We start from the raw sequence: 27,940 nt of genomic DNA on the forward strand, positions 1-27,940 counted from the left end.
CGGGGGCCGGTTCCCCGGCTTCCTGCCGGTTTTTACCTGTAATTATCCCAATTACGTTTTTTCAACACCGGGGCGAGCGAGGCTGCGCCTAACCCAGATACTTGCCCTCCACGCCCATATCGGGCCGCATGTCTTGCGTGCTCCAAATAACTTGAAGGGACACGGTGGCCGTTTGTACTTTCTGGCTATTAAGGACGGTTATGTGAGTCATACCACGCAAAAAAATTATTTTTAAAGGACAACTCCCCCTGTTTTCCCCGGCGGGGTGCAGTCAGGGATAGAGCCAGCTCACCACGGCGCGTGACGTTTGTGTGGTTTCTGTGGAAATCCATGAAAGTGCGGAGCTTTAATCCATTTTGGGTAAGGGAAATGAGATGCCCAACAAAACCCTCACAAGAAGGCTGTAGCATGCAGTCACCACACAAAAAACACTAAAACTTGTAATTGCAGGTGAGCGTGTGATACAAAGGCAGTGAGCTGGTGGCCCCCTGGACAGAGACATCCCGACTTGAAGGCATCAACACTTTTAAGGACCCACCATGTTCAAAAAGACCCAATTCCTTATCTTTTGCAGCTTGGTTTTCTGTGCCGCTTGTGGGCGTGCAAAATGGCTTGTCCCTTTAGAAGTTCCTAGCAGGTAGCTCTGCACAAAGTGCACAAATTCATTTAATGCCTCTGCATACACAGGCGTAAAGAGGCAGCTGCTGCATTCTATAACCCAGATATGTAAATAACAAGACAATAGATGAGTGTAAATAAAGCAGAGGTAGGTGTGAAACCTGAACCCCAAGCTGACTCCGGTGAAAGGAAAAGCTGTGCGGCATACTCTGCGGACCCAACCCACGGGGAACATTATTGGAGCACTGTCATTATAATAGCGTTAAAGAGACAGTAAACATTCCACTTGCTGTGTGTCTTGACAGAGACGATATTCCTCCCCTTTAAACTGCTGTGGGCTTAAGCAATACATGAAAATTTTCCGCCTAAAGCTGAAATTGTATCCGAACTTATTAAAAAATTAATCTGCCTGTTAGAAAGGGGAGAAGGAAAGTGCAGGGAGCACAAAGAGCAGCCCAGGCGCAGCCTTGGTGAATTAGGAAACTGCCGCATAGCTGAATTTGCCAACGTGCTGGAGATAAGGGTGTGCTGCTGCCAAAGCCCATCAGGGTGTGTGAGATGACAAACACTTGCAAGGTGCCTCTCCACAGCAGCAAACGTTGCTGCCTCACCCCCTCCCGTATCTCTAGCAGGAAAGGGAAGCGCATACTTTCAGAGTTTCCCCCACAGAGTCACTCTTTCCCTCCCCTTATTCTCGTTCTTCCACCTCCTTGTCCAGGTCCCTTCTAGGGTAAGTCCAGCCTGGCCTAACCCCTTTTGCTTTAGCGCAGCAGATTTCAATACCGCCTACAGTGCCAGGGTGCCCAGAGGCAGTTCTGCTTAGTGCAAGGTGATCTGTCCTGCACTGGCTAGTGCACGTTGTTTCTCAACCTGTGATCCCCTGCCACACTTCCCATTAAACCTGAGTTCTCCATGCCTCATCACTGTGTTTCCCAGAGCTGGACAAGATGGAACGCTCTCCGTACCGCTTTGCCAATCAGCCATGGCTCACAGATTGAGAAATGCAGTATGAGCGCAAGGCTGGCAAACACACTTGGCAGAGCATGACTCCGTGTTTCAGTAAGGGCTCCCAAGCCAAGGCATACCATGAGCAGTTCATAGTCCTCCACACCTGGTCACCCACCCAGGTTTGCCCAGACAGCCGAGGAAGACTACATCATTTACATGATAATTAGCAACCTTTGCCGAACTCGTTCACTCCTGCACAATGGCGCTGTACACAGATGAAAAACTGCTATTGGTTTCCATTCAGAGGATCACTCGGCTCCTGCAAGGCAAAGAACCACCACTGTTAATGCGACAGGACAGAATTGCTTTTCCCCACTGTTCAGCATCAGTCCCAACAGATCTCCCGGTATATCCCTCCCAGGACATGCCCTGCTGTCTCAGTATTATTCTTGTACCCTGAGGGTCGATATCCTGCCAAGTGATATTTGTTTAAAATTCTTGAATGCACGAATCTGGCACAAAAACTGGGGCAAAGGGCATCCCCCTGGTTACTGCAGCTGGGTGGAATCTTCCCACCTCAAAGTCCAAGATCCGTTTACATCAGTTCATTTAAACTGCAAAACAAAATGAACTCTTCCTGCTAGGCTTGCTCAGACGGACTAATAAATGCAACAGGGAGCACTAAGCAGAAATGCTGCACAATATAATCAACTGTTGAAGGCACAAGCAGTTTTTCAGCTTGTATTAAGACTGATTCACTTGTTGCTGACGTCAATCCTCCCTCCCTAGTATCTTAGCCTTGGGAATGGAGTATGATAAATATTACCTGTAATGCCATCTGCTGTACAGAGACAGTCCAGGCTTCTCACTATTTATTTAAGGGCTAATGTTGTGCTAGACCAGAATGCAGTTTATTTCAGCCTGATTTGACTTTGTTTTGACTCTAATTAAAAATGCCTGTCCACTTGAATTTTTAAAGTGATCTGTCATAGAGCAAAACCAATGTTTGCCTTGGAAAGATGAAGAAGTTCAGACAGCACAGTTAGCACCAAACAGAAAACTAATGTAAAAAAAAAGGACAATACCAGACTTCTCCGCATGGAAGAGTCAAGAGAAGATGCAGAGTCAGATCACCATCTCAGGATGGGGAACTACGACCTCCCAAATCCTAGCTGCCTGAAATCCTGGAGAGCCCATTTATTTTGTGTATTAGTTTCTCCCTTGATTCCTTTAGAACCTCACCCAAGTCATCCAGCTTCTCTATAAAATACAAAATGTTGTAGTTTAATAGTGACTCTGACTTTTGGTCAGTGGTAAAATTGTTTTGAATGGCATCAAGCTGAAAATACATAGATCAAGTACTGCGCATACAAAACTGTTTCCTCTTCGGATTTTCTCCTCATTTTAAAAATTTAAAGTAAGAGGAATTATGCCACTTCCTACAGAAGCTCTTTCACGGTAGCAACTCTGTTGAGCATTTTTTATTACTAAAAACTTCCTAACACTAAACCCTGCGTCAGTTAAAAGCCTTGTATGTGGTGTGTTCAGAGAGAGCAGCCAACAAAAAGCTTGAACACCTCATCCATCAGAATTTATGAAGACCATGGTTATTAAGCTAATTCTACTCTGAGTTAAACATCCAAAATTAAAATTAAACTGTTTAATCAAAAGGATACGTGTCCATGGGCAGAATTTCTGTCATTGTCCCGCTGCAGAGAAACATGTTGACTTTGCCAGTTTACTCTCTTAGATTTGCATATTTGTAGCCATCTTCAGGACAGATACTGATGCACTGTTCTGAAAATTCTAGTGTCTTTTGTTCTGAGGAACAGCAATAATTTTGTACATGTAAAAGTAATTAAATTATTTAAATCTCAAGTAATTTTAAAAGGAAAGAGCTGTGGTGAAAGTTATACTGTTAAAAATTTAGCTGAATTATTAAAATAAGCTTGGACGAGAGAAATATAAGTAGTGATTTTGCTTAGTCTTAGCATTTCATAAGAGATATTCTTGTTAATTTGTGTTTATAATCAGTTACTTCGCCTGGTTTTACTGTACTTGATGGGACTTAATCCTGCAATGTTTGGATTGCAAATGCCACACTATAATGCTTAAATGCACATCAAAATCTTGCTGCTTAAAATATAATTAAAATAGTAATACAGTAAATCCCTTAACATGTTTTTTAATAGACAGCAATCTACTGCATCTTAAACTGCTTGAATTTTCATTTTATAGGACCTCCTACATGAGGATCACAGTAACCTTTTTAATTATTAATCAACTCATGTTGATAGGATAAATTAAAATCTCAGTGATGGAGAACATGCATTATTTATTAATGTCCTGATTTTATCCTCCACACTGTGGAGTTTGCTCTTTGGAACCTGCCTCAGAAGCGTAACACAAGGGTGGTTTTTGTGGTGGTGAGATTTTTCAAATGGTTTTTCTTATACTTGGCTTTTGTCTTGCCTTTCTTCTCTGTATGACAAAGGTGAGGTTTGTTCTATTTTCTTTATGTTTCTTCCTGCAAGGACTTTACTTACTGCATTCTGTGTGTGTGTACATATTTCTGGAGAGGCTTCATGACTTCATTGAACTATCACATCCTACAGTGAAGGAATTCCTCTACGTAGTGGCTGTTCCCTGCCTGAGGCCGCTGCCTTCTTGATGCTGCGAGACTTCTAACTCTGCTAGCTGTGAACAGGTCCTTGGCTGACTTCTACAACTCTGCCTACCTGCTTTATCAAGCAGGGCCAAAGAGTAGAGTTTCAGCCAAAGAGTAGTACACCAATATCTGTCTTGAACATAGCTACGAATATGCAAATCTAAGTGAGTAAACTGGCAAAGTCAACATGTTTCTCTGCTGCGGGACAATGAAAAATACTGCTTTTTAAAGATTCCCATGATTTCCTCCAAATAAAGGCACTTAATCTCTTCTATGGCTACAGCCAGTGCTGGCACAGCCTTAGTGAGAAGCAAAAAGGAGGAGCCCTATGATGCCGTTTTTACAGTCACTTTTCAAAATGGAAGTGTATTTCAAGTTAGTTATTCTTCAAGCCTGAACCCCCCCCCCAACACTAGTAACATCATTTATGAGACCTTAGTGAAGGGAAATGCATGAATATTTCCAATTGAATCAAAATAATCTCAGAAACAACAAAGAAACAAAGAGACTAAACACATCCTTTTCTTCTTCCCCAAGGAAAAAGCCAAATACAGGAACTCTGGGTTACATTTGTTTTAACAAAACGAATGCAGAATGGAGACCCAGGTGAGACTATTACTGCACATAAGGCAAACCAGGGTCTGAGGTACAATGGAGTAACCTGGATTCTCACCTTCATGTCACCGTGTCCTTAGAAGAATGAGGTCTGTCCAAGGGGAAGGATGACTCCAGGATTTTGCTACGTGATACAGAGCTATTTCAAATCCATCCTAAGTTACCAGCTCTTTGGTAATATCAAATGACCGTGGTAGCCTTGTACTGTGTGAGGCAGACAATAGTCTGTCTTGAGTAACTCATCAACATCTTTATGATTAATTGGCTCTTGTGCAGCAGAGGACAGTGCAAAGAAGCAACCAAGACACTGTGTGCACTGTGGAATTATTTCAGTTTTCAATAGAAGAAGCTGGAACATCTCCAACGTACTAAATTTGCATGGCAGCATGAAGTTCTGCTGTTCGGATGTTGTGACTGGCACAGAGAGCAGTCAAGTATACGAAATGTAAAAAAGAACGTGCCCTCTTGCGGTCTTAAAGCTTTTGTTGACTTCTCTTCAAGATGAACCTGGTCATAAAAATAAGAAACACGGTGTAACAATGTACTCATCAGTTTGACGCAAGAGCAAATGTAAAGTTGCTTTTAATCAGATAATGCAGAAGACAATCTTCAGCAAGTTTAATTTCAAAATAAGTAATCTCTTGGCTGGAACTGAAGCCTGGATGTTAACACTTGTAAGATAACCTTAAGGAATCTCAATCATTTAGTCTCTAGCTCAGTTTTTCCAAATAAGTATAAAAATACCTGATATATTGCAAGATTACTAATGATTAATTAATGAATATGCACACTGAATATTAAGGACCCATGGTACTTTCAAAAGAAATAAATAAATTGGTAAGACTTTAAAAATTAGTTTAAGAGAAGCAGATTACTAAAACCAGTTGCAAAACCATGCTAAACAGGATTTTATAGCTCACAAGTGGCCATTCCTTCTGTTTTGTTTTTTTTTTTTTTTTGCATATGGCCTTCCAATAGCATTTTTGCCCAAATAATATACATGCTACTCCTTAAATCTTTTCCTGTTGCCCTTAGCTTGGTATTACGGGGCCAGACACCTGGATTACCGCCACACTGGGCTGTTTCTGAGGGGGCTGCGTAGCACAAGCAAACGCTTGAGACCACCATGATAGCAGCGGTTGGGCAAGCAGGGCAACCTCACAGGAGGCAACACCTAGCCAAAGGCCCAACGTGCAGCCTCACCACGAGCCTCCCTGGGCTGAGGAAAGCAGAGAGAGGCAGGAAATGGCGACCAGACACGGCCACAGCGCTACCTCGCCAAGGCCCGGCCTCCCCTCGCTGCCCGCCATGGCGCCCAGGCCGCACAGCCCATCTCCCATCGTGCCCCGCGCCCTCTGTTTCCCGTGATGCCCCGGGGAGGGGCGGAACATACCCTTCCCGTGATGCTCCGCGCTCCCTGGTAACCGCGCCGTTGCTAGGGGCGGTGTGGGAGCGGCTGCTATGGCGGCGGCGCTGTTGAGGCGCGGGGTTTTCTTTATCCTCGTCCTCCTGCTGCCGCCGCTCTGGGCAGCAGAGCCGAGTGTGGAGTCTGTCCCTGAGCCTACGGCTAGTGCGGCGGGTTCCGCGGTGCCACCAGAGATCCGCGCTGCTACCCGGGCGCGGACCCGCAGCGGGCCGGCCCCGGTCACGGACGGTGGGTGCCCGGTGGGGCGGGGTCTGCGGGGCATCGGCAGCTCTTCCCGGGCCAAGGCAAGCCCTGCTCACGGCCTCTCTTGGGCCTCCTGCCGTCGCTGGGCCCTTGGCACCCTCTCCGGCAGCCGCTTGGGGCTGGGACAGGCCTGCACAGCAGCTGCCCTGCTTCTCGCTGGGACCCCCGGGGATTTACCGGGGCTGTGCTGCAGCGCTGCTCTGAGCACCCCCCTCTAGCAGGCAGGCTCAGCAATTCTCTACACAGCCTTCGGGTAGCGAGGCAAACTGATCCTAGCATGCACAGTCCAGTGAGTTGGTGCTGATGGAGGGCAGGGGCTTCTGCCCACCCAGCACCCTGCTCTGAGCCCACAGGGCAGAGCCTGGCCTAGTGAAGGAGACCCAGGCTCACCCTGCGTGTGCTTGGAGATGTCCGCTTACACACCGAGCTGGTTGCGCACATGGTTTGCCCCAAGAGTCCTAATTCAGCCCCAGCTCTGTGGATATATAGTGGTGCTATGGTAGTATAGATCACAATTTTTTGTCATTGTGCTATCAGAAGGTGTTTCCTGCTATCTTCTAATTGGCAAGTATACTTTTATTTAACTTTTGATTTCCCAGTGTTGTTGCCATCAGTTCAGCTTCCCTAGATTACTTGCCAAATTAAACATGTCCCAGTGTGTACCTCCTTAGGGAAAAGAGACTTAAATCTTTGATCGTGGAGACATAACCTTGCAATCTGGTCATCCATGTTTAAACTTCTCTTGTTTACAAGGTGAACTAAGGATTCCAGAGCTGAGCTCAGCTAACAGAACAGTCAGAACTTCAGAGATTCCAGGAAATACCTGGATACTGTTCAGATGGTCAGAGAACATCGAGGAGGCCATGGAGAAATGGGAAATAGTCAATTTGAAATAAAAGAAGCACCAGTTATGAAAACAGCATTCTTTGAATGTCGTGCCTACAGAGCACTGGTCTTTATTTTTTTCGTTCTGTGCTATTCCTAAGTCTAGACTTATTATAGAATGGCAACTTTCAAAAGCAGTTCAGTAGAGTAATATCTGTTCTTTGAATTTGTAAACTCGAAAACCTAAGAATGTTTTAAAAAGTTGCCAAATGTATTTTATAGAGACAGTTTACAGAATTGCTAGTGATTACTTTCTGTATTATTACAATATTTCACAGTATAGACATAAACAGACAGAAAAAACAATTTCAAGGAAGTCAACTATGGTTATGTTGGCACATCAGGAAAATATATTGCTGGACCCTGGAACATGCTCAATACTTGTAAACATCTAGCTGCTCTATCAAAATATTTTTTTCCCCCAATAAGCTGAAACAAGTAGACAAGCATACCTTGTTTGTATCTCTTTTTTTCCCCTCTGCAGGACTGAGTACATTTTCATAATTTCAAAATTTCTATTAAGTTGCTTTTTTTGATTTTGCAGGGAACACACCATAAGTTTTTAGCATGCTCCTGATTTTGTTACTGTGTTCCAAATAGATTTGCTAAGTAGCAGAAAAGATGGCTTTTAAAACTGACTTAAAAAAAAAGCATGTGAATTTGGCTATAGTCTTTTGACCATTGTCAAAAATAAGGCGAGGTGAAAAACGAAAGTGTTAGGGAACATGGTGTAATGTGTAAAGTTTCAATTCTAATTCTAGTTTAACTCTCTCCTCCAGTTGCCAAGCTGTGTGTTTGTGATCTCTTGGTGGCACAGTGTGATGTAAATTGCTGCTGTGACCCTGATTGCAACGCAGCAGATTTCAGTCTCTTTACTACATGTTCAGTTCCTATTGTCACGTAAGTGGATAAATAGCTATATGAAATACAAAATCTTGTTTTAATTGCTGCATGCATTTGTAAGAGCTCTATCCTCTTACCAATTCCTAGCCCCCTGCCATCCTAACTCCTGCCTACCCTTTCACCAGTCCTTCCTGCACTAGGCCTGTAAACTTCTGGCCCCAACCAGGTAGAGCAGTAAATCAGCCTCCCACTCCACTTTCTCATTCATTTATTCATTCTTTTCTAAACTCGCGCTCCTTGCTTTTTTCCTCCATTGTGCTACTGTCTATGGGCAATCGGGTGGTGATGCCTTCTGTTGGGGGAAGAATAATGCATCTTTAGATGTTCAATATAATGCAGTGTCTGGAAGTTAAGAAAGCTGATATCATCGGACCATCTGGCCACCTCCGTTGGTCATCAGCAATTTATCGGTAACCTCTTTCATTACGGTTTATGATACCAGCTAGAAACTTGATCAATTCGGGCCTTAATGAAGCAGTGTGAGGATTGTTCTGATCCTAGTTTTACAAGTCAGCTTCCCAGCCTGTTCCCTCACTGCCAGTCTGTCACTTTACAAACAGTAAAATGTAGCATTATATCAATAAAGTAATGCTGGTAGTTGTTTCCTTGCTATTTACAGTTTATTGGAAAACACCTTCACCCGATTTCATCTTCTCAAAAAGGAGTTAAGAAAGCTCACTTCAAAATCATAATGTAAGAAAATCTGTTGGTGACTTCTAAGAACACTAAGTACAGCTCTTCAGCCCACCTTCTGCATAAATTATGCCAATCTGAACACTGGGGTTTATTCTCAGTGCTTTGAAATTTGAATTAGCAGTCATCCCAGACTGCCGTTTCTTATTGTTCTTGCACACAATGACTACTGCTACCCATTTATAGATATTTATATATATCAGAAAGGTCTAATCAACGCCTTCCTGAGTGACAGTTTAATTGTCTCGGGTGACTATTCTGTCTTTGTCAACTAGAAATGCATAAAATGAAGTTGTGTTTCTTTCCCCAGATTCTTTTGTGTAAAATGTTCTTTTTTGCGTGAAAATCCATGGGATTTTCAATGACCGCAAGTATTGTGAATCTCATTATTTACACAACTAGATTTATATACATTTGCATAGTTGTGCTAATTACTGCAAGGGTTTGATCACAAGTAAGAGGCTATGTGGTCTCTGAAACAGCAGAAAAAGGGTGTTTGATTTATGATATGATCCTACTGACGAATGGTTCACCTCATGGAAAAGTTTAACTGCATGCTTAAAAAGTTATTTCTAAAAGTCATTTCACTTCTTCAGTATCTTCAATATAACATATTGGAGAATTCCTTTGTTTATTACTAAGCACACAGTATAAAACAATATAAACCTTCTAAGGAGACACAATTGCTATACAAATTGTTTTTAAAAAAGTAATCTCTTTACGGCTTTTTTTGATGCTGCCTCAGTACATGAAAAGAACTTTAAAATATGGTCAATACTAACTTCTGGTGGATTATTGATTTTATTATTATTTTTTGCAGAGGTGACAGCCGTCTTTGTAGTCAGAAAGCTGCTATATATTCACTTGATGTTGAAGCAAATCCACCAGAAAGGATATTTAAATTAATTGACCAAGTCAATCCCAGTGTTTTCTGCATTCATGCTACAAACTGTAAGTAGAGTTGTTGCCAATGTTAAGCATTGTGCTCTTATTTTTATAAGCTCTTTAGGTACCAGAAACAGAATAAAATTAAAAGTAACTAAACCTGTTAGAAAACTGGTTATTCTATATGCTCATAGACCTTATGTTGTAATCCTTTCACTTGTGAAACTATGGGGTTAAAACATCTCATACTCTAACTCTTAGTCTTTGTTGAAAAAAAAATTGGGGTTTTGGGTTGGGGTTGGGTTTTTTTTTTAGTAAATAATTTAGCATCCCCAATAAATAACATTTAAAGTTGTCTCATGGGAAACTGACTCCTTCCCAGTCTGTTACTGTAGCTATTTAATAGGCACCAGTGTTACAAATCCTCTATGGCCAGCTTTGAAGTGACTTGCAGGGAGGTAAGAAGTGATCAGTACTGTGTTCTCTTAATTTAATTATGACTGTGCAGTAGTCACCTGAATACTTACCATGGAAACTGTAGACACTAATTGGCATGTCTTTGGTTTGGAACATCTGATGCTGTTAGAAACTGTGATTTTGAAAGAAGGGGACTTACCTCTTTCCTTAGATTTAAGTTTGTGCTCTGGGTGAAAAGATGAGTTAAGATACCACCAAGGTTTTCTCTTAAAGAAAAGAGAAAGCTTTTCTTAAAGAAAAGCTGCACCGGTATTTTTCTGTCACTAAGCTTTTCACAACTCCAGAAGGAAAAATTGTTACTAAATACTGTTTCTGTATCTTTTATCCTAAAAGTTATCTCATTCTTCAAAATGTTTTGACAGATAAACAAGCACTCTCCTTCAGTTCCCCTGAAATGCCTACTTCCGAAAATTTTGATCAATTGCTTAAACGGTTTAGTAGTGCTACTTTCAGTGCTGAGCCTGACAGCTGGAATATGAACACAGATGCTCAAAATCCTTCTGATGCAAATGAAACTTACAGATATGAGGTAAATAATTATGTGACTCAATTAGTATTAGATTGCTCCATAAAAGAACAAGTGAGCATTGTTTGCATCTGCATTTTAAAAATTGCAGTTCTTCTAGAAAAGACAAACTTTATTTTGGTCTTTAAATATAGAAATGTAACTATAAGAAGTGTAGTGTTTTGTGTTAGCTTACTTAAAAAGTGAACTAGATTTTTTTAAGATCTTTGAAAAATAAGTAGCTGGTTTGCTATTGTAAACATAAAGCTGTTAGCAGTGGCTTAAGAATTGATGCACAAAGTAGTGACAGATATAGTGGAAATAAGTACTTCTTTTATTGAGATTTATTGTTAATACAAATGTTCTAAAACTTTCCATGGACTGAAACACACCTATATGCTTGAATATGTTGTTTTATTTGGCAGTATGGTGTTCCTATACAGACAGCAGATGCATTTCTAAGACTGCCTAGTCCTGTTGTCTCCTCTTGGTGCTCTGACGCGAATCCTGCAGGTTGGAAAATGCATTTGAATTCCAGTTTATTTGCTTTAGAGTGTTCTGCTCTGACTTGATCTTAATCAGTCAGTAAATTGGCACACACACAAATGTAAATATGAACAAATTTTTTTTCAAATAGCTTCTGTTTCTCTGGGGGGGTTTTAGACATAGATTGGAAGTTGCGTTGGATCTATATTAAACATTCAAAGTTAGATATGTAATCCTTGAGAGTCTTGCTAATGGGTTGTTTATCCAACAATAAAACATCTTATTTGGCATAATTGATTTAATAAAATAGTACAAGGGTGACACCATGAGGGAAGAGGGTATTACGCAAAGCAAGACCTAACTGGGCAACCTTTGTAAGACGTCCCTTTGGTCCAACGAAGTTCCTTTCACAGCCTGAATGCAAGTCAAGTCAGACTTGCAGGCTTGAGCTCTACCTTTTAACCTTTCACACAGTTTCCTGAAAATCTGCAGAGGGGGAAGGGGAAAAAAAAAAAAAGGAAGCCACAAGCACAATCAAAACCACACACCTGAGTTTTCCAAAACCCACTGTTATTATTAAATAAGGTATCATAACAATCATGATGATGACCATAGGAAAATTGAAGTCTCTTGTGAAAGAAAAAGATCTTATGAGATTTCAGAAATGAAGTCATAAATCTTCTTGTAGCTTTTATTAAGCTTCTATTGTTAAGAAGTAATATTTTGTCTTGTGGCATTTCTGGAGAATCTAAGAAAGTACCATTCTTTATAGCTCACATAAGACCTTATCTGTGATAGAAATTATGTTTACTTTCACTTTTGCTTATACTTGAGGTTCTTACATTGTTTTTTATTTCTGCTTTTCATAATTACTCTTTAATTTCATTCAGTTATACTTTATGACTTTTTTCCAGGGTTTTTAGTAAACCAGGCTACAAAATGTACTAGATCAGTAAGTGTGGAAAACTGTGGCAACATTCAAGCAGTCAGTATGCTGTTCTATATCAACTCCAGCATTTTAGCAGTAAGTATGATTTGAAACAGTCATATAGCTGACTGTTGATATTACATATTTTTTTGCATCTCCAGAATTAAGTAACTTCTGTTTACAAAAGGATATGGTGTTTTATTTGGATTTTTAAATTGTGGGTTGGGAAAAAAAAATCTCCCTATATAGCAGACTCTTATACAGAAAGCCTTTGGAAATGTTTTTTACTTCAAGCTTCGATAACAGAAGCATTTATTGTTCTCTGCTTAGCCAACAAAAATAATAGTCTTGAAGAAACAAGCTTGTGTCACTGAGCTAACGCTTAGTGCAGTGGCAGCAGTTTTATGCTTTTGTGCATGTTCAAGCTTTTCCAAGAAGCCTATTACCAGAGTCCATGATTCTAAGAAGTCCGCGTTTTAAAGAGTTGGTAAACCTTTGTACTTAAAGAAGAACCTGTAAAGTTTAATCCTCTGCATATATATCTTTCTTACAAGCCTCGGTTTTTAATAGTGAGGTATTGCCCATGCATGCTAAGCCTTCATTACACTCCTCAAAGAACATGACCTTTTACCCCACTGAGAGCAAATTTGTTTGTATCCAACCTACTGCCAAATCCAGTTGGTGGTTATTTTTCAAAGCTAAGCTTACCTTTTCATTCCTTTTTGAACTGGAGGATGGTAGCTTATGTATATAAATAAATGCCCTTTGCAGATATTCAGGAAGACAAAGAAATCCTGCATGTAACATTGAAACTGAAATACTTAATACTTTAACCCGATAGCTCCTTCCAGAAGCTGAAGGTCATCAAGAAACACCATTAAAATGTTTTTAATTTATGTAATTATTTAAATTAATATAATTAATATTCCATAGTGAGTCACTGCTTAAAGACCCCTTCCAGTCTCCTCAGAGATTCCAAAGCTATCAACAGTAAAGGAAAGCCCACTAAGTTGTTCACATTCTCACAGGTGGGATCATTCTCATAGGTGAGGACCTCATTGAAATCAGCAAAGGGTTTCCCACAAATACTAGCTTTTGATCATCCCCCTGTGGAAGAGGTGGAAAAAACTCAGAAGGGCCTTGCGTGTTTCCATGTGCACCCAAAATTAGAGTTCTTGGTGGCTGCAGAACCAAAAAAAAAAAAAGCATGCCTCAGGACAGGCTCCAAGCAGCTGAATGTTTTGGGATTGAAAGATGAGTTCCCCTTTCTCAGAACAGAATGTAACGTTACCCACAAACTGCTTGCCAATTACAATGGCCTGGCTTAGGAGAGGTCACATTTCTGTCCAAAGTACATTGGAGACTGAGGAAGGATCAGATGCAAGAACTGGAGAAGGCTGAATGGATGCTAGAGATGGTTTGTAGGAAGCGCCCCTTTCCCTAAGGGAGCTAAAGATGGGCTGTGACAATAGAAAAGTGACTTGGTATTGGGGACAGGGTGGTCACAGGGCTCGGGAGGGAGCCCTTCCAGTGCCAGCAGGTGGAGCTGCCAGCAAAAGAAATGGCAGAACACACCAGCCCAGGAAGGCTTGCTGGGAGCCCCGGGTGAGAGGACTGCTACAGCAGTTTCTTCAGAAACCCCGTCGTTGTGAGCCCACTCTCACTGCCAGGCTGGGCAACTGGAGTGATATGAAGGTCTGTAATTGTTGCAGTTCATCTCTGGTGTGCAGCCTGGCCTGTCCAGCAGACCCAAGGGGCATTGGGAATGCTTGGAACCCTCTACCAAGATACTCATAATGTTGCCATGCTTCATCCTAAGGTTACCGTGTACTGTGTAGCTGCCAAAGCAACGTGCTGCTGCCTGCCCCTGCTTGCCTCCCTGGCCGGTGGGAAGATGAGTCAGTGGGAGGCAGCAGTGAGGCTGTAGTCCCGTCTGTCAGTGACCTACAGAAACATAATCCATCACCCCTGTCACAGATAAATAGAATTTTAGGAGCTGTGATCATTTCATCTACCCTAGTCAGAAAGAGCTTGCTTCCCTACAGGAGGAGTCTAATCTTTATAAGTGCTTCTATTCATACAGCTGATCCTGATGGCTGAGCTGTAACTCAAGGTGTTGATATAAATATGTGACAGTGTGTGACAGACTTTACCTGCCTCACCTTCAGGTCTCCAGCTCATAGGAATGTGTTTTCTGCCATGACGTTAGATGAGCAGACTGGTTTCTGTAGCCTGTCATCTTTCTGCAGAATTCGCTTCATGGTCAGAGTCCAATTCTTGGTCCCTTCCCAAAGATGTGAATCAAATGCTCATTAGGAAATCACAAAAATAAAGCTTTTGACAAAATGGTGCTCTATGTGAGTATTTTGCAGGCCTGATTGATGACCTTGGTCTGACATATCTGCCTTTCCATGAAAATTTGGTGGAAATTTTCCAGTGGGGCAACTGTGCATGTCCACGTGCTGTGTAACAAGAGGGCTACTTGCTTCTCATTTGTTTAGAAACCATGAAACTATGGACTCATTACCATCAAAACGGGATGACAAAAGCTTTTAATTTCTTTGGGTACGAACAAGCCTGGCAGACTTCCTACGCTGGCAGTCTATGAATAGTTACAAGTGGTTTTGCACAGATCTGCAATGGGAAGTGTTCTCTGACGCCCTCAATAGGTCAAACGATATGATGCACAATAACAGTTATGCCAAACAGATGCCTTTCTCTGGTCACCTTTCTGACGCAAGTAAACTTTGCCAGTGTTTCTTAGTTCTGAGTTGCAGATAGAGTGTCCAAGGAAACACTAGATTCATCTACTACTTACTGAATGCACTGTATATTTATTGGGAATGTAGTCAAAGCTAGGCCTGATGGAAAACTGATGGAAGTCACTGAGAAATTTTCCACTTACTGTCAGGGGAAGAAGAGGCTTGGACTGTAAGATTTTTGCCTATGAGTCACAAAGAATAGCAGTTATTTTCACACTGCCTGGATACTGTAGTGTATATCCAATCACTTCCATCATGTGAAAGTTATTGTAATGATAGAGAGTTAAATAGGCAAAGGAGTGAAGCCTTAACTGCTTTACTTAACTGCTACTTGTAATAGGCCATACTTTTGCTATTGTTTGAATTTGTTCTTTTATTCTCCTCTAGGTGCCCAAATCAAGTCAGATGGTAAGTATCCTTCTAACTTACTTAGAACAGCTGGGGGCAAAATTCTTAACTGTAGTCAGTGAGAGTTTTTCACTGACTTCATCAGAACAGGGCCTTTATCCTTAATCTTTAAATTAAAAAAATCTATCATTTGCTACCAGTAATGATACTTAGCAACTTCAAGATAATATGCTACCTGCAAACATTTAAGCCGGATGCATTCCCCTCATATAAAACTCTCTTTCTAAGTAACTCTCTCTAGATACTTAAAAATAGAACCATTTGTTGACCTTCAGCAATACAAGTAACATAGCAGTTGTTCAGAGGATTATTGACTGACGTCTCTGTGGAACAAAACTCGGAAGGATCACACATATAATAACACAGAAAAAAAGCCAAAAATAATTATACATAATATTCAGAAATGACATGAATTTGTTTTTCAGGTTAATATTACTGTCCAGTCCATAGTTGTCCAGTCTCTGAATGGAATGCGGACTTTACTTAATGGTAGTGATGTCCTCAGGCTTCCTATGATTTTGGATGAACTGTGCATAAACATAGTTCTTGGGGTAAGTATGACAGGTCTTTTCCTCCTCACGTTTGATGGAAAGCATGTATGCATCAAATATTTTCTGATTCACAAATTACAAAGATGTGAGAAGGGCCTTGCACAGTTTCCATATATTGTGACATCTCCAAAGCAAATGTCACAGGAGAAACACTGACTTTGGGATAAAAGAGAGTGTTTTGCAACAAAATAATGACTATATGCAACATAACACAGAGACAGGATGAAATCCTTTTCTATTACTACTGTGTGTATATGACATAACAGACAACAACATGAGTTTAGAATTTATATTATGCTTGGGAGAAGATGACTTTAGGCACAGTGGTGGCAGAGACAGAGGAATACACAGTGCAAATCACCTCATCTTTTCATCTTAAATAGATAATCATTGGGTTTATGCTTAGAAGAGGTTTATGAAGAAGCAGGGTCCAACCCCCAATCCGTTTCCAACCATTGCTAACCAGTGGCTTGGTTTGGTAACAATCACGCCCTTTGTATGTAAATCTGCCAACATAGCCACTTTGTGAATGTCTGGTTTTGTCTGTCAGCTCAGACCACAACTTTTTTCTTGCTTTTCTTGAAACTCTCTCCCTTTGCAGACAGGAAATGAGTGACAAACTAGAATAAATAGGCAGTATTTTCAACCCACGTGTCTTAATTTGTAGGAGAAAGCTAGATCAGCATCCGGAGGGAAAGTGTCTTGTCAGTCCTTGAGTATCAGTGCTTATAAAAGCATACGCTACCTCAGATACCGAGGCAGGTCTTTGTGTTTTTAATACACTGTCATTGTAAAATGACTAGTCACCTTCTGAGCAGTGCTTCAGTTCCTCCCGTTTTCTGGGCCCATCCTTATTACAACTGAGGATATAGTATATCTCTACCATGTAGCTGAGTGTTTCTTAAGCAAGAAAGAAAGAAAACAATACATAGTTTTAAATTCCTTTTTTCTAGTTTCATACTCTTATGTATTTGTTCTAATTAATATCTAAACTGTTTAATTTTTCAGGTGAGTTATCACATTACATACACAGGTGCAGGAGAAATAATAGAAGCAGCTGCTTCTTTTGTCTTGGGGGCAATTAACAAAGAAGCACTTTCAATACAGCAGAGCTTTGAAATCAGCTTTACTCAGGTAACTGCTGGAGATGTTACGGATGACTTGTTGAAAGACATTTAATTACAAAACTTCTTAAACTTGAATCAGAACAATTGTTGGCAGCAAGGTAAAATGTAACTTGCCCTGGATACACAAATAAGGCAGCATTTCAGAACTGGGTAATAAAGGTCTCCAAAGTCTGTTGTTCACATTTAGAAGAGTCATTTTGTGACTCTATCCAGTGAAAGCAAAGCCTGCCCCAATGTTAGAGAACTGTTAAAATCTTACAGAGCAGTCTTACTACTGTCATTGTTCAAGGCAGCTAATAATCCTAAAATAAGTGAAATATTTCTGTGTTTTCCAACCATTTCAGTACAGGATAAGAACTAATACTCTATGTTTGCATCGCAGGTAAATACAAAGCCAGTTCCTCTCAGTGGTAATCCTGGTTATGTTGTTGGACTGCCTATAAGAGCGGGCTTCCGGCCACAAGGATATCCTTTCCCTATTGAAATTTTCTTTGTAGCACTTGTTCTGGTCCATCTTCACAAACACTTTCTAGCATGGACATCTATAAAACGTATCTGTTCTTTAACAAAAGTGCAAGTGTGCTTTTTTGGCTATGTTTTAGAAATAGCGAATGACTCAGTCCTGACTGCAGTCTCCTGGGGCTTTTTAGTAAGGTAGATTTAGACCTTCATTGTACACTCTAGTGCTTCTTCATGGTGTAAGAGGAGTCTTGAGCTATTATAGCATTTTCAGATATATTTTGAGGATATGATTAAGGATTCTTTCTTCATGATATATATCAAATATTGAATTTCCCTTTAACTGTGTGTTACATCTGGCATCATTCAGAATACCAACAAATACAGTCAACTTACCATTCTGCAAAGTACATCCAACCAGGACTGTCTGGCGGCTCAGGGAGCCAGAACCCCAATATTATTTGGTTATAACATGATATCAGGCTGTAAGTTACGGTAAGAGGACACATCTTTTTTTTTTTTTTATTTAGTGCTCTTAACCTTCTGACAACCCTTTCCATTAAGATCTGTTCAGGTTCTGGGACACTTATACTACTGTAGGAGTATTTAATTATAAAAAATGTCATTTAATTAACAATGGTCTTTCTCTTTAAAAGATTGTGTACGTTAGCAACTCTAGCCAGAAGGCTTCAACAAGCACATGACAGTGAGGAGAAATTATTACTGTGCCAAACCACTGGACTTTGCTTTAACTCTTTTTTTTTTTTTTTTCCTGGAAGAATTACTGCAGCTATGAAGTGCAAGCCTTTGACTCAGACCCTCCTAGATTTACTGAAGGGACAAAGCTTTCCTGAGTACGTGGCTTCATTTGGAAATTCTCAAAGCCAGGATGTGCTCGACTGGGTGCCAATAACTCACCTCCACACCTCAGAACAGGTGAAAGTTACACCGCTACCACCACCCCCTTCACTCTTACTGTTCTCTCTCCCAAGATCTGTACCTGTACTGCAGCATTGGTTTAGGTTTCTCACACCTAGGGGGGGAAAAAAAGAAATGCAGAAAAAAACTGGAGGAAACTCCTACTGGAATATTCACAAATGAGGAGTTTCAATCTTGCTGCAGAAGACAGGGTTTGCTTTTAATCAAGCTGGTATCCAGGCCTGTCAGTTAGGATCAGGACAACATGTGAGGTACAAAATGAGCTCTAGCCGCAGTTTAGAGTCTTGGTCTTCAGATGGGATGAAGCACAAGAGGCCAGGTTGAAAGAGTGAAGTAACAGAATCAGTGTTTCTTCTTGGTGCTCTTCTGCCATCTTAGAATAAGATAGCAAGAATCCTTTAAAGCACAGAAACAGTATACTTGAGTGACCCAAACACTACATTTATTCTTACCATCTTCTATACTAGCCCTTTCCTCCCTATGCAGTGCAGCCCCTGCTGTCGACGGTAGGCAGTGCTACTTGGCATGTGCCGAATGACAGCACCCCCTCAATGGCAACTGGTATACAGATTTCTTGCATGCTTCTGCAACTAAACAGTGAATGATTTCTGTAATCAGAAACTTGACAGTTCAAGAAGAAATACCTAAAAATATTTAATATTGTAGGCTGCAAAATTTTGCCCTGGCAGAGTTAAGGATTTTCTAATGTTCCAGTGGTATTACTGAAATAAGTCTTCCTTACTAAAAAGAGGCAGCTCAGGACTTAAGAGCCAAAGTCCTGCCCTACTCAGGTAGAACGGTCCTGCCTGAAACACAGTTACAGAGTTGGTTTGTCACCTAGGGAGAAACTGCAGGGACACCCCGAGCCAAGGCTACAAGCACCTATGCTGCCTGAACAGGCAGCAGTCCAGGGCACAGGCATGGCCTAGTTGCTCTGGTAACCTCCCGGAGCAAGCTTTCTGGGGGCATCCTGCCAGTTTAATAAGATGAATAATTAATGTGGTTGCTTCTGTACAAGTCAGACAATGAGAGAATTTATAACACTTTTCAGAGCTCGTGCCACATACCAGTATCACTTGAAATAGAAGTGAAGTGGACTAAATATGGATCCCTAGTCAATCCACAAGCCAGAATAGTGAACGTTACAGCATCGATCACTACCACCATATTGAAGCAGGTATGTAATTAAATTACAGGATTTAAGATAAAAAGAATGGCTCGTTTTGCTTAGGTATCAGCTGTGCGACAGTGACCCAGTTAATCTCTTTATCTAAAGGTAGCACTTCATGTTAGAATGTGGTACACCCCAGTTTCTCTTCCAACTCCAAACACAGCTGTGGGCTGCTTGCCAAAACACACTTCAATAAAAATCTATACATCATTCATGAAAAGAAACATGGAACTGTATATGAAAAAAACCCAAAACCTTTTTACAAATAACAGCTGAAAATACAACCAGTCCAAAAGAAGGCAGTCGTAGAAGGAGAAGACTGAAGCTAACGACCGTTTGTATTTTCATTGCAGCTTCCCTCAAGAAGGGAAAGGACTATTCCCATAACAAGTTCCGTTGTTTTCACTGATATTTCTTCACCTGCAGAGCCAGGCTATAAAGCTTGGCCCACCATTAATGCCAAATTACCCTTTGATTTTTTCTTTCCATTTGTCTAAGGTAAGTATGCATCCAAAAAAAGCCATATTTATGTTTTTTTCTGATTTTTAGTCCACTTCCTAAAGCAGCGAGCTTTCTCCAGTCACTGTGATGGGCCATCAGTTTCTTCTAAATTGTAGACACACAGAGTTAAAATTGGCTAAGAGAGAAAGGATGAGCCCTTGTGAGGGTTCTCAGAAGCTTTAGGGCAGAACCCCCCCACACACACACATTAAGTGGAAAGTTCCCAATTATAGCTCTGCCGAGAGGAAGAAAGGTTGCAGTATGAACTTGCTGGTGGCTCTAGCTGGCCAGTCGGCACATGTACAGCCAACAGCCTCCCAGCACATCGGATGCTCTGAAGCAGTGCTAGTCCGGGCTGCCTGCCCAGCAGTGCGGAGGCAGGAGGGGAAGGGAAGAGCACAGGGACACAGTATGGCTCCAGAGGAAAGTAGGCTTCATTATTCTGTGAACAGCAGAGCTAAATTGTTAATTAAAGTAATCATGTGCTGTTAGATAAGGCCTCTGCTTTATCTGTTTTCATAGATGAATAAGCCACACATTTCTAGCTATTTTTCCCAAACCACTAATTAATTACCTTTCTTTAAAAATCTGAACAGTTAAGTCAGGCTTTCAGAAAAGCTCAATGACCCTTCCCGCTGACTCTGGCTGAAATCAATTGGAGACGCCTGCCACAGTCAACACCTTTCAAAATTCCCACTTACTGAATCGTACTCTTCAACTATAAAATAGTCTCACCACAGGGACCTTCCAGTACCTGAAAAAGTTCACATTGTGTTCAAACACCAGCCTGGTCCTTTAGAACAGGCTTTCTAACAGCTTTTCTGGAGTCTAACTGTTCCCAGCAGTCCACTCACCTACATCTGTTCTTACATATTCTAATTCTTTAATGTGTTGATTTATGAGCTGTGGAAACAGAAAGAACTTTGTAGCCCAGCGGACTGCAAATGAACATTTAAAATGGAAGAAGAGATGAGAGAACGCGGTATCGGAACTCAAATCTGCTGCTGAGAACAAGGCATTGTTTGACGTAAGATGGCACATGTTTGCCTCTATTTTGGTGCTGATTTGATTGTCAACTAAAGGAGTGGTGGGGTAGTATTTTTGAAATGAACGTTATATAAATAAAGCGGCACAAGCAGCAACAGAAATGAGGAAACTACCAACAACGCGAAAAGAATGGTTGGCAAAGAAGAGACATACTAATGATGAATGGTCAGCTTGTAGAGAAGAAATGACCTTCTCAGCCTGGATTTTTATCCTTTGTACTGCAAGTTTCTACAAGATGCTGCAAACAAAGAACATTATCACAGAAAAATTAAATTATTCAAAATAAGTGGTACTTTTGTGGATGTACAGCTTGTAAAGATGTGTCTTTATTAAATTATTTTGCAGTTTTGACTGTACAACTGTACAAGAAACGTCTTACGAAATCACTGTTTACAGGGAGTACGCGTGATTAATTTTCCAGCAAAATCATTTTTGCAATCCCAAGATCTAATCAAAGTGTGGTCAAATAGAAAATGTTTATAGACAACACTATACAAGAGAAAGCAAAGAGACAGGAAAACCTTTCAGGTCAAACCAGCAGATTTCAACACTACACTCTCCAGGACAGATCTTGGAAAACTGGCCTCCTATTTTTGCTCGCTGATAAGTCCATGCTGTTTTAATATCTTGTTAAGCCTCTCAATTTCTTGCTCCTGGAGGAGACAAAAGTCAAATCATTAATATAGCTCTTACCTTAAAATAGTTTCCCAGGTTCCCACAGATCTTCCCACTGCTGGAATGTATCTCACGCTGCAGTAAAACAGGACAACCTGGCTGAAGGAAGCAGGCCAGAGGTAGCCGTCATTCCTTTGCAAGAGAAGCAGCTAAGGGAAGGACAGGCAGGACAGGCAGGGCTCTGGTTCTTCAGCCCAGCTCACCCCACAACTTTATGATGAGGAAACCAATCTGACAGTGGCAACCTTGCAAAAGAATCCCAAGCCAGACTGTCCCAGGGAGCAGCCAGTGGCTAAACTCTGATTAAATTAAGTGTTTTTTTACCTTCTCTACACAGCTGTGTTCCAGTTGTTCCACTTTCGTTGCAAGTTTCAGGTTTGCTTGCTTTAGCTTGGACACTTGTTGTTCAGAGCGGGTCTTTACCGATAAAATTATTCCTGTGAAACAATTCACAGTGGATTCATTTTGCAATGTAAACCAGCCACGAGCAGGAGGTTAACAGTATACAGGGTCTGTACTCAAGGAGTTAAATGTGTTCCTCTCGAGCTCTGCTTCTGTCATCTTCAAACCACCCTTCCCAAGGGCTTTTCTTAATGAGGAGGGTTTTAAATTAGCCACCCCAGGGATTCAGATACCGATACTCTGCTGGGAAGAGGCAGTCTGGCCTCTGAGCTGAATTAATCAGTCACACTGTCATTCAAATCCTGAATTTGAATTCATTCCCTTGGCAGAGCCTGGGGGGGAACGTAACTGGCAGCTTTGTTGTCACGAGGGGCTGTGTTTTAGCTGGTTTCAGGTAGTCGGGAGCCTTGCTCTAACAGCAGCACACAGCACAGCTAACGGGACAGGGCACATCATCAGGTCCTCAAGGCTTTGGCTTCACCTCGCGCACATTTCTCTTTACAGCGGAGGTGGCGCTTCTCTACTGAAATATAGGTTAGGTTATTACACATGAACTCAGCCCCCACAGCAAAGGCATTTTCTTCCCACCCTTTACCAAGGGGAAAAAAAAAAAAAAAAAAGCGCCTTGGTAAGAGCATCAAGAACATCACGTTCTTCCTACCCGACAGAGCTCTCCTCCGGCTGTTGACAGAACAACGTGCAGGAAGGCAGGCACCGATGCGTGCCTGTGTTTCTAGTGCTACAGGCAGCAGGCTTGGGGTTTGGGGGCTCATTTCTCTGAAGACAAAGCAGCGATGCTGCTTATTTGCATTGCTAACATCAAACGGTCCCCACCTGCCTGTAACCTGGTCCCGATCAATCAACAGTGACTGAAGGCACTGAACCGTGCCTAGGCTTAGATACCCAACACCCAAAGCTCGGGGCAGATTTTCTTTGTCCCCTCCATTGCTCCAAGCAGACGGGCATGGCGAGAAGCTTGGGGAGAAAACCAGAAGCACCCAAGGATAAGGAGATTTACTTGTAAATAGAATATTGGTTTTCTGCCGTAAAACAGTGTGTGAAGAGACACAGAAGTTCTTGTGGTTCACGCAGCTGCACACGAATCTGGTTTCTCTTGAATTTCACTCTGAACTAAAAAAGAGCCGCAAGCTGCTTTCACATCTTCCCTTTTCCTGGCCAGTGCCGCCGATCAGGCACGTTGTCCCCTTCAAAATGGCAGGGGAGGCTGCAGGGGACGGTTTTGGCCCCAGCCATCCTTTCCTTTTGCTCCAGCTAACAAGAGTTACAGCTGCATCAAGTGCAGAATGCTCACCAAAACTGCGCGTGTAGGCACAGGACAGCACTTGGGCTGAGGTTTCATGCAGGAATTGGGGACAATCCCATTGCCACATTTTTTGAATCCCAACATTCTTTCCCAGAGAAGAAAGAAAACGTTTCAGAAGTGTCTGAATTTACATCTACTTGCAACAATTTACAATCACAACAGCAGAGTCAGTAAAGTCTGATTTGGGGACATTTTATATTCCCCTTTTTACAGCGAGCCCTTTGAATCCAAACAAAAAAGATCCCGAGATGAGGATGTTCCCTGCAGCATCCCTGGAGGGGATGACAGAGTTGCAGCAGAACACCAGAGCAGTAAAACCCATTCTGCTACAGAAGTAGATTCAGGAGGGCAGGGTTTTACCCTGCTCCCCTCTTACAGTGTTGCCAAAAGGATCCTACAATGCAAACTTAAGACATGAACCATCCCCTTCTAGGAGGGAGGGATGCAAGAACAGATTCCGGGTTGTTTTTAGGGGAATGTGCCCGATGTTGCCGTGCTAGAGCTGGGCATCTCCATTAGCCTGGGCCAGCTGCTGTGCCCCACCACTGAGGCATCGCACCAACACAAGCAGCAGATTGATGCTGCTCCAAAGAAGTTACATCCTAATTAAGGCCAGCAATGAAAACCACACGGGTGAAACTCTGAGTTCACTGGGAGAGTAAGACCCTGGTGTCTCACAGGTGGCTTTGAGAAGGGAACAAAGACGCGACCCCAGATAATTCAGGTAAGGTCGGCAAATCCAGCCCACGCACAAGGGAAAGCTCCCGACTGGCCGTGCACACCTACCGTTGATAATCCTGGCCACACGCCACAGCCGCAGGAGTATCAGGAGCCCGACAGCTTCAAACTCATGTTCCCGGAAGATGAGGATGATGTCAAGGATGAATGACACGATGACAACAATCCCATCCAGCACTTCAAACTTGTGGTGGAAGAACTCCCAGCGGTAGACGAAGACTTTAAACCCCATCTCAACCAGGAAGATGGTTAAAATGGAAAGGGAGAGGTAGTGGAAAACCTGGGAAAAGACAGTGCAAGTTTAGGGCCAGGAAACCCTCCTGTGTGCGTGTGAGCAGGGCAAGCTGGAGAACCTCCACCGCTCGAGGGCCCATCTGATCTGACTCAACAAGGAGCAGTGCTGGGGACTTTTCTTCTGCTCTAAAGGACAACCAGAGTGAGCATGGTCGGGCAGCCAGCAGCTTTGGGTAAGTCAGACCAGGAGGCGTGAAGACAACCAGGAGAAGGGTGGTGAGAGCGATTCAGCTCTGCTGCAGCCAGAAGAAACGCGAAGCTGCTGCACAGACTGGCACGAGCCGAGCCAGGCCAGCCCCGCACACCGCAGGGCTGTCGCACGGGTCTCTGTGAGTCCTTCATCCTTGCACCCACGACTGCCGGCTCGGCAAGGCTGAAGGCGCAGGTCCTGCCTGCCCAGTCGTCCTATCTAGCAGGCTTTGAATGCCAGAGAGGGAGAAATCATGGTTCACATGGACATTTCCTTGCATTTTACCTTTGGGGTTATATTATATTTGTCCGGATGGATGATTTTCAAGTCCATTAGCAATTCACCGAGGACCAACAAGGCATCCAGGATTACCAAGCAGACAACCACGATCTGTCGGAGGAGAAGAAACGACGTGAACCCTCTCCCAGCACGGACAGACCAGCAAGAGCAGCCTTCAGCTAAATATGCCCCAACGCTCTGCATCCCCATTTTGGCTGGTTATATTTCATGGAGCTTTCTGTTGCTCCCACCCAGGACTCCCACTCCCTCAGCCCCTGGTCGGTGGGTTATTCCTGCAAAGTCTTGCCTGTACGAAACCACTTGGCTCCCCACCAAACCCAGCCGTTTCCCACCGCTTGGCGTGACAGGGGGCGTCTCGGGGAGCTCAAGCCGTGGGAGAGCACGTGCCTCCACCCATGCTGCGACGAGCATGCACTGAGGCTTGTCACCGCTCAGGAAACATCTGCACCTGCTGCAGAGCAGCTTGTTTCCGACAGGACGGCTCAGCTCGAAGGCAGCAGCCACTCTTGCAGGCACCACAAGCACTCCCAAGCTCGGCGCTGCTCCCAGCCCGCCTCGAGCTCTATCCCACACCGGTTCTGCTGTCACAGGCACCTTTGGCCAAGTCCTGTACTTGTTTCCCTTTGGCCTGGGCTTGTTCTGCCTTACCTGAAACTTGCGGGAGCTGAAGAGCTTTTTCATCATGTCCTTGAAGGAGATGTGGCTCCTGGTGGGCTCCAGCTTGATCTCTGAATCCGGCTGCTTCTCCCCAGCCTCATCCTCCTCATCCTCCCATTTCTGATAGTCGTTGCTCCACTGCACGGGGTCATCCCCCACCACCGTGAAGTGCTTCAAGTACCTGGACATGGCTCTGGATCAAGCTGGCATCACCCTGCCAATGTCGGAGAGACAAGAGCAAAGCATCACCTCCCTGCTCAGGGCCAACCGAGGATGCCCAATCTCCCTCATTTCACCATGGCGAGTGTGACCAGAGCGTGACATTTCATTCAGATGCGGGCGGCCGGGTGGCTTGCCCAGGCCCCTGCTGACAGGAAATTGCTAAATGGTGGTGCTGCTTGTTTTGCATCACCTCCCACGGCATGACACGGAGCCCCCACCACCCTCCCTCCACGGTGCTGTTTGCACCCCGTGGTGCTGCTCTACAACGAGGAACTTGCTTGCGAGGTATTTCCAAACGTCTCAAAACAAAGCATCGATTACAAGAGAAGAAAATGCCAGCCCTTATCGCACATCCCATGATGCAAGAGGAGGCAGCTGCCGATTTCCCGTTGGAAAGGGCCATTGTGTTTCTGTTAGACACTGATCGATGGAGGTTATCAGTCAGAAGCTGGAAGCAGGCGATTTCCTCTCCTTCATTTGCTCTCTCACACCCTACACGCCAGGGCAGGCTGCTGTTAGTGTCGGGTCTGAGACAAACCTTCCGCTGCGCTCCCAGAGCTGCCCTTGTCCCTTCAGGTGGCTGCAGCTGCAGCCAGCTGCCCCTGGGCTAACCTGGGCACCCTCACCCTCCAGCCACACCACCAAGCTGAAGAACAACTTAATTTCCCTTCACAAACATTGAAGACCTCCATTTTTTTCAGCCTTTGCAGGCAAAATAACCAGGTGACCTCTCATGTTCCATCCTGTCCAGCGGGCGATGCTGTCCCGGCACATGGCTCCCCCACATCTCCTCTCCCCGCATCCCCCAGAGCCGACCTCACCCTCAGGCATTCCTTCTTCACCCCATCCCTGTGGGCACCCAGCGAGGGACAGGCCCAACCCCAAACCCGCAGCCGATCCCGGTTGCGGCTCAGCACTGAGAACAGCTGCAGGAGAGGCTCCAGCTGCGCCTGCTCTCGTGTTCCCCTGTCACAGCCCCACCATCTCACCCTTCCTCTTTGGGCAACCCATCTAGACCGCCCAGCACGCAAACCCTGCTGTTGGCACGCAACCACATCCCCATCCCCGCGGGGTTCTCCGTCCATCCATCCTTGGCCAAAGCTGACCAGGAGCTCAGCATGAGCCGCTCTTGGCCGGCTGGAGCTGCCATGGGTCTGCCCATGCCCCCTGGGCTGCTCTCCCTCCCCTTGGCTCCCTGCAAGCGGAGGTCCCGGGGGCCACGGTGGGTTCCACTCTCAGCAGCGGTGGCTGTTGGAGGGCACGCGGGCTCCAGACCACCCCGTCACCTGCTGTAGGGGATGGAGATGGTCCCACGCTGCCGCCACGGCAGCAGCACCTTCGTTCCCAGCCACCGGGTGCTGAGCGGAGCCCCGGGGGGGCGGCCCCGGGCATCGAGCCCCCCCCAGCCCTGCAGCACGGCCTCTGGGCTCGCTCGGGCCGCGGGGCCTGGGGCCGTCGCCGGTGGACGGAGCGGCCGCGGCCGGGGCCGTGGTTGGGGCTCCCCAACCTCCCCGCGACCGCAACGCCGGCCCGGAGCGACCATGTCGGCTCCCCCCTCCCGGTGCGGGACGGAGCCCCGGGCCCTGGCGGGACCCCCCAGGGGAAGGACGTGGCGGCCCCAGGGGGGCCCCGCTGCAAACCCCCCGCCCCGGCTGGGCACTCACCGTGCCGAGCGCCCCGGCCACCCCCCCCCCCCCGCCCGCTGGGCCCCGCTCCCCCCCGGGCCCCGGTACCGTGCACGTCCCGGCTGCGCCCGCCGCCGCCCTGTGCCTCCCCCGGCGCTGCGGGGCCTCCCCCGGCCCGGCCCGGCCCCGCCTCCCCCGGCCCGGCCCCGCAGCCCCGGCCCGGCCCCGGCGGCTCCTTCCCCATCGCGCCCGAAAAGGCTCCAAGCAG

The 27,940-nt window shown here is 44.3% G+C and overlaps 2 protein-coding genes and 1 long non-coding RNA gene across 9 annotated transcripts; 1 reads left to right on the forward strand and 2 right to left on the reverse strand.

Annotated features, from left to right (window-relative positions):
* Positions 1 to 448: 448 nt before the first annotated feature.
* LOC129213815 (uncharacterized) lies at positions 449 to 6,364 on the reverse strand. Of its 2 annotated transcripts, none has more exons than XR_008579541.1 (3): positions 6,243 to 6,364; positions 4,908 to 5,356; positions 449 to 1,885 (listed from the first exon to the last, which is right to left on the reverse strand). It is a non-coding gene; the product is annotated as an uncharacterized LOC129213815 (long non-coding RNA). The 2 variants fall into 2 exon arrangements; XR_008579542.1 differs by lacking the exon at positions 6,243 to 6,364 and adding an exon at positions 6,124 to 6,174.
* On the forward strand, positions 6,270 to 21,607 carry TCTN1 (tectonic family member 1). 3 transcript variants are annotated; one of them, XM_054844538.1, is made up of 15 exons: positions 6,270 to 6,503; positions 8,183 to 8,303; positions 9,820 to 9,950; positions 10,724 to 10,890; positions 11,292 to 11,379; positions 12,267 to 12,376; positions 15,430 to 15,450; positions 15,876 to 16,001; positions 17,010 to 17,135; positions 17,511 to 17,593; positions 17,942 to 18,082; positions 18,367 to 18,523; positions 19,578 to 19,703; positions 20,051 to 20,195; positions 20,795 to 21,607. In XM_054844538.1, exons 1-14 carry the CDS (start codon positions 6,311 to 6,313, stop codon positions 20,192 to 20,194), a joined length of 1,734 nt encoding a protein of 577 aa, XP_054700513.1. In that variant the 5' UTR covers positions 6,270 to 6,310; the 3' UTR covers position 20,195; positions 20,795 to 21,607. The 3 variants fall into 3 exon arrangements, with proteins under 3 accessions (XP_054700513.1, XP_054700512.1, XP_054700514.1); XM_054844539.1 differs by adding an exon at positions 8,926 to 8,999 and having other exon boundaries at positions 6,363 to 6,503; positions 20,051 to 21,607; XM_054844537.1 differs by having other exon boundaries at positions 20,051 to 21,607.
* On the reverse strand, positions 18,752 to 27,841 carry HVCN1 (hydrogen voltage gated channel 1). 4 transcript variants are annotated; one of them, XM_054844541.1, is made up of 7 exons: positions 27,781 to 27,841; positions 25,817 to 26,039; positions 25,154 to 25,258; positions 24,433 to 24,664; positions 22,245 to 22,357; positions 21,939 to 21,995; positions 18,753 to 18,922 (listed from the first exon to the last, which is right to left on the reverse strand). In XM_054844541.1, the coding sequence occupies exons 2-7, from the start codon at positions 26,012 to 26,014 to the stop codon at positions 18,869 to 18,871; spliced, it is 759 nt and encodes a 252-aa protein (XP_054700516.1). In that variant the 5' UTR covers positions 26,015 to 26,039; positions 27,781 to 27,841; the 3' UTR covers positions 18,753 to 18,868. The 4 variants fall into 4 exon arrangements, with proteins under 4 accessions (XP_054700515.1, XP_054700516.1, XP_054700518.1 ...); XM_054844540.1 differs by lacking the exon at positions 27,781 to 27,841 and having other exon boundaries at positions 18,752 to 18,922; positions 25,817 to 26,204; XM_054844543.1 differs by lacking the exons at positions 18,753 to 18,922; positions 21,939 to 21,995 and adding an exon at positions 21,659 to 21,898.
* Between the last annotated feature and the right edge of the window lie 99 nt (positions 27,842 to 27,940).

The sequence above is a fragment of the Grus americana genome, chromosome 16 (assembly GCF_028858705.1).
Source record: "Grus americana isolate bGruAme1 chromosome 16, bGruAme1.mat, whole genome shotgun sequence".
NCBI lineage: Eukaryota > Metazoa > Chordata > Aves > Gruiformes > Gruidae > Grus > Grus americana.